General features: G+C 47.1%; 1 protein-coding gene across 1 annotated transcript in view; it reads right to left on the bottom strand.

Moving 5' to 3' along the window:
* The window catches only part of MED13L (mediator complex subunit 13L), a 167,448-nt gene that overhangs the window by 8,235 nt on the left and 142,470 nt on the right, over positions 1 to 16,743 (bottom strand). Inside the window, exons 17-27 of the mRNA XM_015644004.3 lie at positions 14,681 to 15,627; positions 13,879 to 14,058; positions 12,061 to 12,284; positions 11,287 to 11,479; positions 9,289 to 9,742; positions 7,759 to 7,978; positions 5,273 to 5,461; positions 3,649 to 3,872; positions 3,061 to 3,203; positions 1,702 to 1,860; positions 349 to 525 (exon numbers count right to left, since the gene is read on the bottom strand). Coding sequence (XP_015499490.1) covers positions 349 to 525; positions 1,702 to 1,860; positions 3,061 to 3,203; positions 3,649 to 3,872; positions 5,273 to 5,461; positions 7,759 to 7,978; positions 9,289 to 9,742; positions 11,287 to 11,479; positions 12,061 to 12,284; positions 13,879 to 14,058; positions 14,681 to 15,627 — 3,110 coding nt within the window. The remainder of the gene's footprint in view (positions 1 to 348; positions 526 to 1,701; positions 1,861 to 3,060; positions 3,204 to 3,648; positions 3,873 to 5,272; positions 5,462 to 7,758; positions 7,979 to 9,288; positions 9,743 to 11,286; positions 11,480 to 12,060; positions 12,285 to 13,878; positions 14,059 to 14,680; positions 15,628 to 16,743) is intronic.

Below are 16,743 nucleotides of genomic sequence, written 5' to 3'. Positions count from 1 at the left end.
TCCACAAGTGCCTCCTTCCTCTCAGCTCTGTACACAACATGGCCCGATGTGAAACTCAACTCAAAAACAGCGACTGGCCTAAGCAAGTCACAGCACAAAGGACATTCTGGTCTGTGCCACTTGGTGCATTGGCTGGTCCTTGTCCCTTTGGGAATAAACCAGTGTGACTGTGAAAACACACTGAGGGAAAGCACAGAGCCTCCCCCTGTAGCTAAAGCCCTGCATGGCTCCCTTGCCAGGGTGGTGTGGGGTGAGTGAAGAACCCCATCCCCCTCAGGGGTTCATTCCTGCCCAGCTCAGCTCTGCTGATGCCCTTGAAAGGCCCCAAGAGATTTCCCCCTCACTCACCGTTGGTGGGGCTGAAGCCATCCTCGTTGGGGTAATTTGCAGGTGCCACCTGGATGGTGGCAGAGGTGGGGAACACCAGGATGTGTGTGCAGGAGGCGTCCTGGGGGGTGTTGAGCTGGGACGACTGCAGGTTCAGCGCCGTGCTGCGCCCGAACACCGAGCCCATCGTCACTGCATCTGCAGGGACAGACACAAGAGCACTGCATCGCATCCCAAACACCTGCTCTGTCTAAGGGACACCTCTGCCCATCCCACCTGCTCTGCAAACTCACAGACACAGCTGAAGGGCCATCAGAAGATTACACTGCTGCAAGAGTTGACACTGAGATCACCAGCCCCACCTCTCCTGTCATTCTGCTGCCCCTTAATCCAATATTTACTCGTTAAATGAGCGAGTTAAATTGATTTTTCACACACATCTCTGTAGAATTATGAAATACACCCCACTTTGCTCAATATGAACACAAACATAAAGCCACACAACAATAAAGCTTCTCTCTCCTCTATTCTTCTCAACTATCCACCAACAATTAACTTGGAAGGTGGAAATAGTCAATGCAGACATATCTTCTTTGGCAGTATTTAACCAGCACCTACAATTTTAATTTAATTTTTGCTTGCTGTTGACCTAATTTTGTGTCAGAATCTAAAGGAAAAAATATTCTGTTGAAGGATTTGGGTCTTTCTTTGTGTTTTACTGTGATATGAAAAAAGCCTCATTTGCCATCTGTTTTCTCACATTACAAAGTCTCTGCTTTGAAAATATTCAACATGATAAGTAATTTTCAGGCTCAATTAATTCTGCTCTGTATCAGTCTTTTCTTTCTAAACTTAAAAAACCCCAGAGTGGTTTGTAAGGATATGTTAAGGATGTGTCACCACATACATTAAAAAGTATGTGCTTGGGTAAAATAACAAAGGGAAACTCAGCATTAAATTTTACTTCAACTTAAACCCATAGACTGCTGCTTGTAAGTGAACTCTAAATAACTTCAGCATGTGAGAAGGCAAGTGAGCTTATTCTTACTCCCATTTCCACAGGCTCCTACTCATTCCCACTGCAGCCTTCTCCATGCACGAGGGTGTCTGTGACACCACTTCCAGCCCATGGCCTTCCCAGGGAAGAGATCAGCACTTTGGCAGTGGCCCACAGTCACCTTCCCTCAGGAGACTGATCTCCCCACGTAGCATCTCTCCATGGTACTCTGGGGAATTCTGCTGGCTAAACCTATTTTCTGACACACCATTAGCCATGCTAGTCAAGCTCTTCGCAGAAATTCCAAGATTATTGTGCCTAAGTGTGAAATGTGATGATCAATTTTGCTGGTATTGCCATAGCTGGCTCAAACATACCTGGCATCACCACGAATGATCCCTGTGGCTCCATGGCAACGAGGCAGGCACTGAGGATGGAGGGGGAATCTGCTGCGGAGATGCCACACATGCGGCAAACCTCCTTCAGCTGTTTGCTGATTGTCTGCAGGGAGCACTCCCCAAGCAGGATACTCCAGTCTGCAAGGGAAAAGCACCATGGGAGGACAGAGCTAGCTAAAGCAGAGCTGGCAGAGCCAGCACTCACCTGGAAACAGCAAAACATTCCCAAAACCTGGCATTTCCCTAATCCCAAACTCTCCAGGACTGACTGTGCACACGAGGGGTCTTGCCCCTACAAACTGGGTGCTCAAGGAGTTCCTGTGCAATGTTTTATTCCATGGCAGTCTGTTGGCTTTCCTTTGTTCAATACATTTTTTTCCATTTTTTCCCTTTTTGTTTGTTTAGTGATGTTGAAGTTGAGGAATCACAACCAAATCCTGTCTCTATTATTGTGTCAAGATAACTTCATTCAGAAATTTCTCTAACACATGAAAAGGCCTCCAACTTCCCGTGAAAGGACAGTGTGCAAATCCTGCACAACATGAAGGAGTACCATCAGACCCAGGGAAAAACAAGGAAAGGTTTATGGAAACCAATACAGGAATTCAGTGCCAGGTAGGACTGCAGCCAGCTCTCCTGTAACCCATGCTGTCATGGCCCAGGAAATTCCAGCGTGGAGGATTCTGGTGATTTCTCTGCCAGGTACTTTACACTCAGATCCACCTGGTCAAGTGGACATCAGTATCAAGACAACGATGGGGGCAAAGGGAGAGAAAGGGCTTCAGCAGCTCTGGTGCTGATTATAAACTCCTAAGGAGCCTTGCCTGGGAAGCCTGGATATCTGGTTTCCCATCCATATTTGCCTTCCCTAAACTCTGGCAAAATAAACAACAGTCTATCCTGTCTGTGATAGAATTTGGCACACCTTGTTTACCTTTTGTAAGGTCATGGTTCTAGGAAGCAGACAGGACCTGGGAAGGTTAAGCCAAATTCACCCCATCTAATGCCACTGTGTGGTGGCAGAGTGCACCCTCAACAAGTCTGCAGGTGATGCAAAACTGAGAGGAATGGCTGTGTCCCCATCCCTGGAAGTATTCAAAAGCTGTGTGGATGTGGCACTTGGGGACATAGATCAGTGGTGGCCTCAGCAGTGCTGGGAACAGTTGGACTTGATGGGTTCAGAGGGCTTTTCCAGCCTAGACAACTCTGTGGTTATGTGATTATCACTCTCAAACCCTTTTTGAAAGGTTTGTGATCAGGTCTGAGCCATCCTGCCTTGCACCCTGGGTCCCTGTCCCACCCCACCCTGTAGGAGTGGCAGCCCTGACAAGTGCACACCTTTCAGCTCCCCGTGGCCCAGCCGGCCCAGGCGCCCGATGACGACTCTCCACGGCAGGGATGTCATCTGGACAATGCCAATGCACCATTCCCAGAGCTTCTGCAGCCCAATCTTCCGGGCAGACAACTTGCTCCTCCTTGACCTGCAGGGGAAGGAATTAAAATAAGAGTGAAAGGAGAATCAAGGACAATATTCAGATTTCTGTTCTCTCCAATTATGCCACTGTTTACCCTCTAAAGAGTTCTGGGCAGTCCCTAACTCATCTTTTACTACTACTAACAAGAAAAACTATGTGTCTGCTTTCAGTTCTATTACTACAGTGCCATCAAACTACCGAGCAACACACCAGGTGTTCCTCAAGGTAAGATTTGTAAGCAAAACAGCTGTTTAACAAATTGTAAAACAAGTGTAACTCAGTCCCTTTTCCCTGTGCAGAGCTGAAAATCTAGAAGTGCCAACTGAAAGGCTCTCATTGTAACACCAGCATGATCTCCTGAGCAGGAAAGGGGATGGAAGGGATGTGCAAGGAGCTGGTGAGGGATGACTCCAGACATGGATCCATGGGAGAAGCCAAGGGCAGTGAGTACCTGCTGGGCAGGTCGATGTTGACAATGCAGGTCTCCAGCAGCTCCCCATGCAGGTCAGTGCAGGATGCCAGGAGCCAGCGCTGGTCATGGGACAGGCAGTACCCGACAAAGAGCACGTTGTATTTCTGACTGGCCTCTCCAAATGTCTCTCCCAGCTCTGTCTGCTTGTCTTTGATGGGGGCCAGGATGAAAGGAGGTGAATACAGCTGGATTGGGCTGGGCCTCTGCAAGAGTCAGCACAACCATCAGCAGATAGATCAGAAACTAGTGAACACAAGGAACACACACACACTGGCAACAACTACAGAGGCAGGCAAGCTTGAAACAATGAGTAAATTCAAAGCATTCCTAGTCAGGAGGGAGATTGAGAAAAGGGGGGTTATAGACAATTCACTGCTGCCAGTTAAAGCTGATGCGCTTCAAACCCTATCTGAAGATTTCTTTTTATTTACAACCCAGGGTGTGAAAGCAGTCTTTGGACCAGTCTCTGACACAGGCAGGAGTTTAAACCCCCTCAGCTGTTAGATCCTCCTGTCCATTAATCATCTTTAGGCCCTTGGCTGGATTTGCTCCAGTGCATGTGAGCTTTTTGTTCTGAGGAGCCCAGAAGGGAGGAGGACAAGCAGCACCCTGGCTGTGCTGCTGCACCTTCCCAAGGCAGCCCAACTGCTGCTCCTTAGGAGCACCATCATGTCCAACAGGACCTCAGGTCATCTTCTGCAAAGCTGCTTCCCACATGGGCAGCCCAAACCCATCTTTGCCTTGGAACTCCTCTCTGCAGAACACACAGGAGAGGCCTCACCAGACATGTTCCATAATTAAAAAATGGTCAGGGTATTTTTTTAATTCTTCAGCAAAGTTTGGGAGTCTGCAGTGCAGACTGAGAGCAAATGGGTAAAATGCAATAAACGGAAATTAATTAAATGCAATAAATAAATGCTAATAAATAGGTTTGGCTTTGCAAGTAGGTTTTTAAACCCTCCCAAGCAGCTCTTTATGCCAAGGTAAGTGTTTAAGTGTTTTGCTGGTCCATTAGATCTGAATAAAATATTCATAGTTATCTTTCAAAGAATGCAAAACATTCATAGAAAGTAGAATGAATTAGTCTTCCTTTGAAATCCCTGAAATTCCAGAATCAGGGCTTTAATATTTACAGTTTAAAATAGATAAAAGATAAGCCCATTGAAGAGGGGGATTTCTCCATTACCCCAGGGAATTAATGTAACATCTGCAATTAGGCACAGGAACTTATTTCATATATATGCATATATATGTGAATAGAAATAAAGGTTGAGTTTAAACTCAGGTTGGAGCACTACAGACTGAAACCACAAAATGACTCAGAATCCCAACTAACGATGTTCATTTTCTCTTCTTTCACACTTCAACCTTTTGCTTTATGATTCAAAACCAGAAACTTAAAATGTTTTGAAAGCAAGTTAGCCTGATGTTTTTGTTACTATTTTCTATTCCATATTAGCTTGCCTTTTCCCTTTATATCATCATTGTCTTCTATACCTTGAAAAAAAATGCCCCAACAAGTATTTTCGCTACTCTTTGATATTTGAGGAAAGTGGTTACAGTTTATTAACAGACTTTGATTTTTCTTGCCACCAGTACCAACCTCAGGATTTTTGAGGGTCATCTCAATGCTGGCAGCTGGCCCAAAGCCTGTGAGGGACTTGATGTGGATCTGTGTGGGCAGGGGCCTCCTGCACTGGCAGTACACAGAGAACGCCAGAGACTTCAAGTGCTGAATGTAGAAAACCTGTTCATCCTTCATTGTCTGCAGCATGTACTGGCAAGGCACAATCTGTGGAATTCAGACACACAATAAAACAGCTGAGAGGCTTCCAGGAGCTGCTCATTAATATCCTACCAGATCCACACAGTCATTAGTCACTGAACACCCAGCACATTTCAGGATGCTCCACAATTTGCATTACAGGTCCCTTGGCAGGAGTGGCTGCAGCAGGCAGGGACTGCTTTCTCTGGGACAAAACTGCTTCCATCACAAGAGTGAATTTTAATCCATAAAATCCAAACACCTGTATTCAAACACCCCGATTTTTTTAGAAGATTTTTTCTGGGCAACACCTTCACTTGCAGGTGGCCTGAACCACACAATCCCTGCACGTTGTGTTTGGGCGGGTTTGGCTCCCTGGCTCATGGTCAGGGTTGGGAATTGTTTGCTGTCCTTGTGGGAATTGGCACTATGGTGTCATCCTACAGAGGGGTGTAGAGGGCACAATTAAGTTCTGTTACAATGATCTGTGTGGTTGTTTCCCCATTTCAATTTAGTTCCCAGTGGAAGCTCAGCAGCCTCTGCTGCTGTCGGTTTCATTTGTTTCAGAAAGTCATGGGAAACAGCCCACAAGGATTCACAGGTTCAACCAGCAAGAACCAGAGCTATGGGGAGATTTGCCTGGGACATGACTTTGGGGTTAAGACCCAACTACACAACAAGAGCAGGAAGGAGAAATGAAACAACACTTCTTCAGAAGGAAACAAAGCATGACAAAAACCCAGTTTTCAGATCAAACCTCTTTTAAAATTAGAATTAAATACCTGTAACCTCACTGTTTTTATCTACTGTTTTTATTGTACAAGCCCCACTCGTGGCTGTTAAAGTTTCTTTTACAGTGAGATCTTCAGAGCAGAAGCTGCCAGTATAAAACATTTACATTGTAGCCAACACTACAAGACCCAAACAGATTCTTTCAACAAATATTTTCAGTAGAAATAAAAGTGATACGTCACAGAACTTTTAATATTTTATGGTTCTTGCTTGAACCTTCAGAAACTTGGCAGCACATTGTGCTTACTAAATGTGCCTGTGTGTGTTTTAAGAGCCATCTTTACCAAAGGATTTCAGGGACTGAGCCTTCCCCATCAGTACAGGAATGGTAATAAAGCTGCAAACATTTGGGTTTGATTTATTTTATAGTAACTGTATGTTGTGTGTGAGAATACAGTGCTGGAACTGGATCATGTTTCCCTTGACTTAGAGAAAATTGAAGTTTTGACTTCAACTGGCAAAATATATTCTGAGGAACAGTGAATGTGGAACCAAACAGCACTGAGAAAAAAGGTCAGTGTGCTACAGCCTCAGCTCCAATGGCAGTGCAGAGGTTACACAGTTCTCATGTTTCAGACACCATGGTATCAGTGGCTGCTTTGGTTTTAGTGTCTTCAGGTCTGGATCAATCAGTTGCCTACAGCCTACCACAATATGAAGTTGTGGATCTGACTTTCAGTTCATCCCCAAGCGTGAAATATTTTGGTAAGAGTTTCCCCCATCCTTTCAGGGGACAATGAGGTCAAAACTATCAAAAACAACAGTTTTCTGTGCCCAACTTGAGGCATCACAAGAACTTCCAATTTATTTTTTTTAACTAATTTGAAATACCTTTAAACCAAGGTGAGCAGACATGGATAAGGTGCACAGAAATCCTTCCCACACTGTTCCTGCCTGTGCCCTCTGGCCTCCCATTCCCCCCACATTTATTGAGGCTCAGCCTCTGTGACAGAAGGCCTGGCAAAATGCAGCCAGCCTGGGCAAGAGGCCAAGAGCTGCCTCTGGCTGCACAAATTCAATTCTTCAGCAATTCCATAGTAAGTAACTGTTTTTATATGCCAAGTTACACGGTAAATTATTTTTAAGAAGCAGATAATAACAATACAGTAGTTATACATTAAATGTCTGGCTTGACATACTTTTTTTGGATTAAATAGTATAAATCAAGGGAATATAAACAGCAAACAACTTGACATGTAAAGAAATCAAAGGAGCAACTGGCCAGTTTTGGCAATGTCAGCTCAAGTTACAACTTAATTGAAATCCCTCTCCAGGAAGCATTGAGCAGATAGGATTGCTGGGACCACAGGACAGATTCAATGCAGGGATTCTGTGGCTGCTCTAATTAATTTTCTCATCAAAACAAACACAAGGGATTGTTTTAATATACAGACTTGTACTGTCAACAAAATAATTTGTAAATGCCACCTACATTTCATGCATTATCTCCCATTTATCTCTTTTAGCACAGTCCATGTCACAGGTGTGCTGTGACAGACTCAGTGTGAGGATACAGAGGAAGGCAGAACTACCTGGAGAATGAAAGAATTCCTCATATTCTCAGGAAGGTTGTCCAACATTTCTGTGTAGCATCTCATGAGGCTCAGGAGCCAGAAGTTGGTGGAGGCAGACTCCTCATCAGCAGTGTAGGTGAAGGGGTCCACCATGTAGATGACCACGGCGGGGGGGTAGGCGTTGCTGTCCGCAGCGTCCGGCTCCGTGGGGATCCCGATCCGCTCCCGCTCCGACGTGCTGGGGACAGAGCCACAGGTGAGTACTGCTTGTGTCTGGGGCCAGGCTGAGCCAGGGGGAAGGAAAGCATGAGGAATTCTGATGTCCAGAAGCAAACTAAAATCCATGAGGATAGGTATTGAGATGAGCTGTGCTCACAACAGATCCTAATCTAAAATACCTGGGTTAATTAGTCATCAAAGGGACCACAGAGTCTAACAGCATCTCACTGAATGCTATCAGACCAGATTATACCTGAAGAATATGGAAAAGTTGACTCAGCTGTGTGTCTTTTCATGTCAGGGCATGTCTGGGTTTTGGTGCAGTTTAGAGTATGCTTTTGGGAGAGGTGGGAGGGGGAGAGCAGGAATTTAGAAGTGCCAAAGCAATTCATGGAGCCTGGAGTCCTGCTCAGGTCCAGGGAAGGCTCCACTGGTAACAGAACGAGCAATTGAGAATTTCTTATTTGGTAAAATGCTCCTCCTGTGTCTCAGCCAGGAGAGAGAGGCTCAACATCTGTAAATGATCAAAGCAGCTCAGCCTCTGTCAGAAGCCCCTGCAGCTGCTCAAAGGGTGTTTTGCACAGATCAGGGAACAGATGTGTCAAGGAAAAGCCCAGCTACAGCAGGATGTGGGCGTTTCCTTCTCTGTAACACACACCAGGACTATCAGCAATGTGTATTATTATGAGAGTAATGAAAAACATGCTGCCTCAGGAAGTTACATATAATGCTACAAAACCATTTCTTAATTTTTATGTGATGGATGGCTATTCATAATGAAATCTTTAAAAAAGTTGTGGTGTCCAAATTTATTTTAAAGTAACAGGACTAAAATTGTGTCTCCTGTGTGTGCCTGTGTGTCTCCAAGTGTACCTGTTTGCAAAACAACACCTGCAGTGCAAAAAATTAGGGAAAAGAAAATCCATGGCTTGTACTTTGCATCTGTTAATGGTGCAGGTGTGATGGAGCAAGAGGCACTCAGCTCCATGGGGTGCCAAGCCACGTGTGTGGCACAGGACCTGACAGGACCCATGTGCTCCTGGTGCTGCAAGGACAGGGCAGGTGAAGGGTCCTAAGGCAGCTCCACATGCATGCAGCTGAATCAGGCTGGGATTCTTGTGATGAAAAAGGGGTGCTTTTTCCAGCTCCCCTTTGTCAGCAACTGCTTCACACAGAAACAGGCCCTGCTCCACTCCCACCTGCTCAGCTGTGCTGCACCTGTCAGAAGGGCCTCTCCTTTGAAGGGTTTCCCTATGGCTTAGAGGCTGTCTGAGCACAGGACAGGGGATTAGTGAGCAGCCCTTGGAGCCCTGCGAGCGCATCACTTACCCTTCCTGGCCCTCTTGCTGCTGCTGCGGCAGGCTGGGGCCGGGCTCGCTGTCTGTCCCGGGGCCCGCGCTGCCCTGCGGGCGCTCGGCCGTGCCTCCCGCGGCGCTGCCGCTCTGCCCCGAGCCGGCGTTGCCGCTGAAGCCCGGCGTGGAGGAGGTGCCGGTGCCCATCTGGCTGGCGCCGGGCGTGGCAGAGGACGCCGACAGCTGCGGCACCGAGGAGCCCGAGGAGGAGGCGCTCCCTGCCGGAAGGCTCGTGGTGCCCGCGCTGGGCGTGGAGCTGAAGGAGCTGCCCGTGGCAGGGGCCCCGGCGGCGGCCGAGAGACACGAGGAGGAGCTGGAGGGAGCGGGTGCCGAGCTCCCGGGAGCTGCCTGCGGCTGGCTCGGAGCCGGCGTTTGGTACTTGGGGGGCAGCAGGAGGCTGCTGTCCAGCTGCAGGGTGGCCAAGTAAGGTGCTGGAATGGCACGGAAAGAGGGATTAATGACAGATCAAAGGAACTGGCAACTCGGATGACATTCCCTGCACTTTTACAAAATTCTAAGAGTATACAAATGCTAAGAGCATTGAACCTCCATTTCTCAGTTTGAACTGATATGAATCAATTGTCTTTAAAACCAAGACTGACTTTGCAGTGCTTTGTGACTTTAAGCTGGTACTGACACGTTCTGCTCTCTGGCCAAACTGTGGCAGTAACAGCATTGTACAGTGCTCACTTTAGCAGTCTGACAGGTTATCTCTATCAGGCTGGAAACTTTAGAGTCGTTTATATCTGAGCTACAATCATGGCAAACTTTAATGTAGTTATTTTTGCTGTGAGATACCATGGTGATAAATGAATATTTATTATTTATTTGCTCCCCAAGGTGGTGTAAATCACCAGTGGAGAAGTTTCCAGTGCTGGCCCTGCCAGACACCTCAGGTGTAAACTGAGCAGCCCAGTTCCTCACCTGGCTGTGCACATGTTGCCTCTTTCTGTGGGGAAGCCTGAGGTACCTCAGTAGTGTTGTAATAATTCCTCAGCTTGCCATAATTCCTGTGTCTCATGCTAAGATTCCAATTCTCAGTCACATATAATATATGTTGACTCTGGATTCTGGGAGGAAACAGCCATGCCTGTCCCCAGCTGAAACCAGGTGACTCCAGGGACCCAGCCAGGAGAAGTCAGCTGATCCTACCCCAGGAGATGTTATACCCTTCCACACTCTCAGGTTCTACAGTCCCTCACCAAACAAGTGCTCCTGATGTTGGTGAAATACAGAATAGGGCAGGATGCCGTAACAAAAACAACCAGAACGATCTGTTAAAAGTGTCACTTTTTCAGGGGGGAATAAGGCAGCGTGAGGTCCAGAGGAGAAAGTGCCTTCAGGGTCATGTATTTCCAAGGATCCACACACAGCAGACTGATGCCCCAGGCACACATCAGCACTGTCTCTTCTGCCCCTGTGTTAACTCATCGCCTTTGCAGGGTCTCAGTACCTCCCCTCTCCTATAAACACACCTTTACACTGGAGGCCACCGTGACACAGCTCTGTCACACAGGTGTGATGAGATGTGTCAGCAGCAATAAACCAGAACCATGGACACCTTCAGTCTTGTGTGGAACACCTGCCTCATCCCGGGAAGTATTCAGGGCCAGGTTGCAGAGGACTTGGAGCATCCTGGTCTGGTGTGGAATGCTTCCCAGGAGGTGGAACAGGATGAGTTTTATGGTCCCTTCCAACCAGACCAGACTATCATTCTGTGATCTTTGTGACACAAAAACATTTTATACCAAACTGACTTTTCTAAAAAGATAAGAATTTGAATCACTGACACAATCCCCAGAGTGACAACCACAGCTTTCTGAAGTAGGCAAATTTAACACGGAAGAACTTAAGATAAAGCCTTGCAAAATCTTTTACATTTTTAAACAGACCACAGTCTGCACCTCTAGAAAACCCATGCTGTGGGTTTGCATATGCTCCCTTACAGTCCCCAGAGCCATGGGGTGTCACTCACCGAGGTGATGGCGGCAGACCTGCGCGTAGAGCTTGAGCCTGGAATGATTGTCACAGTCCTCAGAGCCCCAGGGCTGGCTGAACCACTCGCTCACCAGCTCGTCCGTCAGCTTCTGCGCCACGCTCTTGCCCACCCGCATGATCCCGTCCCGCAGCACTTTGCAGATGGGCTTGTGCTGCCCAAGTCTGCACATCTGCCAGGGAAGGAAGGATAAACACCTGTAAGGAGATGCCAACCACCCCAGCAAGTTACAGAGACTGGCTTGTGGCTTAAGCCCCTCATTCTCAGCACACAGCTAGGGGCTTCTCAATAAATACCTAAAAAAAAGGGTTACATTTATCTGTTGGATTAAACTGCACTCACAGCAAAACTAAGGTTACAAAGGAATTTGACGTATTGGAGAGTACAGGCTAAAGAAATAAATGCTTTTATCCTCAGCCTAGCAACTGTGAGAAAGCAACAGCTTCTTTAATGTGCTCCTTAGGTTTGGTTGGGCTATCACTGGGAGGCTGCAGCTCTGTTAGTGCCACTGCTGCCACCTCTGTGAAATGACTGTGTGCTGGCAAGACAGCAACAAACACCCCAAAATCCACAGAATCCCAGTGTCACTCAGCATTCCCGGACTCTGAAAGTACATAAAGCCCTCAAAAGGAAAACAAAACCCTTCTTCAAATAGCTGTTACTTTAAACCCCACGGAGTTTTCCCAGTGGACATGCACTGAAGCAGCAATGACATGTAAGAAGCAATAATTCAGTGTGGTTCCTATTTCCAACCTCGTATACAGCACTCAAGTCCCTGAAGAAAGTTTTGGCTCCGTCGAGCAAGGCCTCATTTTCTGGACACACCACGATGTAGGCGACATCCCGATGGCCCCCGTAGGGGTCCAGCAGGAGCCTCTCCCAGAAGGGCAGGGAGAACGGAGAGATTGTCAGGAAGTCCTTGTCATAGCCCACCAGCAGCGTCGGGATCGGGAGAGGCTCAGGAGATTCCTCAGAGCCTTCACAGGAGAACAAACAAACAAAGAAAAATTGTTAAAACACCTGGTTTAACTGCAGTGGGACTCTGATGGCCCAGGAAGTGGGTTCTTTTACAGGAATATTGGAAATCACTCATCCCTTGCTGTTCTGAGTGTCCTACAGGTTTATCATGGAGTGGAAATGGTTATCAAGGCTGTGCCATGCCTGATAAACCATGTGCTCCCAGCCTTTCTTCTTGGAAAAGATATTTAATAAAGGAGAGGGAAGATTTATATCATACTTAAAAGAATGTCATATAATCAAAGTTGTTGGCCAAAGTGGAGGGAGCTGATCCAAGCACCAGTTAAACTTTCCTAGAAAGCTGCAATAAAACTTCTCCCAGTGAACTCCAAGCTCATGTACTGCCCTTCCCAAAGCTTCATCTCCTGGTTTTCCTTTGTCATGTCCATAACCACAGCCCAGGAGTCCCTGTTCAATCACAAGTAATAACAGGAACACAAAATCTGACCTTACAGTTCTTCATCCACCTCCACCTGGTTATGCAAAATTACTGATGTTTAGAGAAATTCATTCCCAGGTATATAATACTATACAAAGTTATTATAATTCTAAAAATTGCCTCCTGCTCCTCTCCCATAGGATGTGCTCCAAGCACTGCTGTCCCCACAGAGAGGATTATTATCCAGTGTAACAGGGTGTCTCCCAGATACTGCCTCAGAAGAAGAAATATTGCTGAAAATGTCAAGCTAAAACATACCCAGTAGTTCCTGCAGAATATAATTCAACTTTATTAAAAAGCCAGCATCCAGTGAAATTCACTGACTTTCCATCAAAGGTTGTGCTCTGCACTCTATGGGAATTTTGGTGCTATTGTCTGGTAACAATTGGCAAATCCTAACTTTTCAAATTACAAATATTGGAAAAATAAGTGCTCCTGGTGGGGCACAGCAGCTTTAGACAGGAACTAGAGTTACCCCCAGTGGTCCCAGCCCCAAGGAAAGCAGCAATATATCAAATACCAATAGAGAGCAAAGTATGGTGGAGCTGCAGGAAAAACAATAAACCAGACTGCACTGGTTAAGCCTGAAATAAATGGCAAGAAATACAGACTGAAATATCAGTCATTATTCTGCAAACCTGCACAGACAAAATCTGGTTTGTTACTTCACATTTTACAGAAGCACTACTTACAGCCAGGAGATACTGAAACTTCTCATAAAGGCTACAAGAACCCGTGTGGAGAAAGCATTCCCAGGTTTTCTGGATTTGCAGAGCTCACACAGGCCCTGTTCCCATTATGATGTTATGATTTCAGCAGCTCCCTCTGCTCCCATTATGTCTGCACCAGTTTGTCTTGGTCTCAGCCAGCCGCCCTTTCAGGTGGGGGGGGCGAGCCTCACCCACAGTTTCTGCTCCCTGTAAATGTACATCACCTGGAGGGGTAAAACCTTCACCAGGGTGTCACAAAGGCCTTTTGAGGCACTTTAAAGCTCTTTGAAGAGCCCCTCCCATGACCCCAAGCTGTATGAACAGCCCCTTCCTAACATTTCCAGGAGAAAGTGCCCATTTCTAGGAAGCTGCGCTCTAGCTTGGCACAGAGCCCAGTGTAGGTACCATAGGTCCCTCGTCCTGCCATCTTATGGAATTGCTGCCAGGTGAGTGGTCCCTGCACGTGCTGGATGTTCTCCCAGGTCCTTCCCGTCCGCTTCTTCTGGATGGCATCCTGGAGAAAGGGCTGCAGGGAGAGCAGCATGCGCACCACGTCCTGGGAGGAGAGCATGCTGATGTCCAGCACTGCAAGGGACAAGGAGCAGCAATCACTTCAGGGAGGGACAGCGATCCCTCAGACACAGCAACAGCTTTTATGGATTGTTCCTTGAATTGCTCTGCACACTGCCCATGGAATTTGGACAGCTCTAACTAGCTGGTTAGCACTCAATATTGCATTTTCAAAAACGCTGCTGTCACCACAGGCCTTTATACACACGTTTCAGTACCAATAGTGTCCAGCTCAGGTCACAAGACATCAGAGCATCTTCAGTATACAAACAAGTAATACTTAATTACAATTTTTTCCCCTCCGTGGTACTTTTTCCCCCCCAACTCAAATAGAGGAATTCTTTTCTGCTGACTACTTATACCCTTCTCCAAAATAAAAAAGAGCCCCTAATATTGCCTTCCCCCAAATTTGCTTCAGATTTGTGAACTTCCAGAGACTCATTCCCAGTTTAGGCCACAAAGTCTGAGGACAACTAGATTATTGGTACATCAGATGTAACTTAAAAGTTTTCAGAAATCTACTTTAGCATATTATTAGTCCTGTCACTTCCCACATAAAGATTATATGGCTCACAACTAAACAAATTTACAGAGATCACAAAGCATTCAGAGACAAAAGGCTCGGCTGTGCTCGTACCGTTACTGTGAGGCCAGGAATGGACAGTGGCACTTCGGACAAGGGCTTCGTCCACCTTGCCCCCTGTGGGGTTGTCCACATACTGCCTGCCCTGCTCCAGGGCATTGAAACATTCCACCCAGGAGTCATTGCTGTCAGCCTGCAGCCGGTCGTAGCTCAAGTTGACACAGGGCAGCGTCTGGCGGTTGTTGGAGGCCATGTAATCCAGGCAGCTCAGCGAGGTGAAGGGCTGCGTGTGCTGGTTCTGCAGCAGCAGCAGGAGACTCATGGGGGGCTCCTGGCTCCTCCTGGCTCCCTCTCCCATCTGTGAGATCAAGTTGCTCTGGCAGATCATCAGTCGCCTTTCTGCAGCCTGGCCAATGTCTGAGGTCTTGCCAAAAATATCCAGCTCGTCCTCGATGAAGAGCCCGGAGTTGTAGCCGAGCTTGCGGTTCATGATGGCGCTGAAGCCGCAGGTGCAGCGGTACTGATCCTCATTGGAGGAGTCGGGGATGTACAGCCCCACATCGGCGCCCTTGATGTTCATGTTGCAGGCGCAGATGCAGCAGCTGTCGAAGTTCCTGTCCTTGAAGATGTTGAGCACGGAGTCGGAGAGGATCAGGGTCACGTACAGGCTGTGCGCCTCCGGGATGGGCTGCACCGTGCCCGGCTCCACCGAGTTGAGCGGCCGCGTGGTGGAGGGGGTGGAGGCGGGGGAGCCCTGGTCCGTGCTGTCGTACTTGACGGAGCCCTGGCCGCTGGCGGTGCCCCCGCCTCGGGGAGTCCTGGGCGTGCGCGGCGTGCGCGGCGTGGGCACGGAGAAGCGTGGCGTGGCCGGGGACGGCAGCACCCCCGCGCCGCTGTTGCTGGCAGGGGCCGCGCTGTTGAGCGTCACCGGAGTGCTCATCTGGGGCGTGCTCATCTGCAGGTAGTCCTGGTCCGCCAGGCTGCCCACGCTGGGCACGTTGCTGCGGGGAAGGGATGGGAACAGAGACCCCTTCTGTCAAAGTTCATTTTTAAATACAAGGAGGTAGCGGAACCTGAAGGGACACACGGCAACTGCAGTAGAGAACACACTGCTCATAACCTTGACTCATCGCTCTCAACAGAACTTGGAATTCCCACCACGAGCGCCACTGTTTCTTATCATTATGGTAAAAAGTATCACTTCGTCCTCTTAAATATTATTCTCACGGCCTAAAATTCAACCACTCTCGAGAACAATCTCTAGATAAATGATCGAGTCAAGATTTAGAATGTTTACGACTTTTTTAGGGAAAAAAGAAAGAATAGTAGCTTTTATTTTAAACACCACTATCTGTGAAAAGATACAGATTAGTAGAAATGAATGTACTTCAGAGAGATAGAAATCTTTATTTTAGAAATGATCACTTGAAATAGCTGCCACAAGTCATACGTGTGGCTCTGATACACAGTGGCACCTCATGGACACACTCTGTATGTCTGATTCTATAAATTCAAATCCTCATTTCAGATTACACAGTCTGTGGCACAATGGGATATGTTCCATTACAAACTCTTAGTCCAGTAAAGCTAAGAATCATATTTTTGGGTCATCTCCATTCATGACTAGGTTTTACTACTCTGTTTTTGTCATTTCCTGCCAAATTCAAGTGACCACAGAACAGTCTGTACATTCCCATGAGATCTGTCTTCCATCTGCAAGGACTCATTTCAAGAAACAGGTAATAAGGGGCCAATCAAAGAAAAATATCTTCCTTTTATCTTTCCACATCACTTCTAACCTGCTTGCTTTTCTAGTAATGTGTTAATTACATATTAGAATGAGGAAAGAGTGTTAGAACTCAATGAGTCTCTGGATAAGGAACAGGATTTTTCCATGTTTGTATGTCCTCACAGTGTATTTTGTGTATTATTGGAAAGGACTATCATTTGAATGCTCACCTATCATTAGTGACTTGAAAAGGAAAACTCTGAAGACCTCTTTCCTTACAATCATTTTATTACCTTGAACTGATGTGTGTCCAACTCAAAGCGGGAGAGGGGAAAATAATGAAGCGGGGTTTGAAGGAGTTGTGGAGCTGCAGCCGAGTGAGTGCCTC

Source organism: Parus major, chromosome 15 (genome assembly GCF_001522545.3).
Source record: "Parus major isolate Abel chromosome 15, Parus_major1.1, whole genome shotgun sequence".
NCBI lineage: Eukaryota > Metazoa > Chordata > Aves > Passeriformes > Paridae > Parus > Parus major.
The sequence above is the reverse complement of the archived record's forward strand: the minus strand, read 5'-3'. Positions and strand labels throughout refer to the sequence as shown.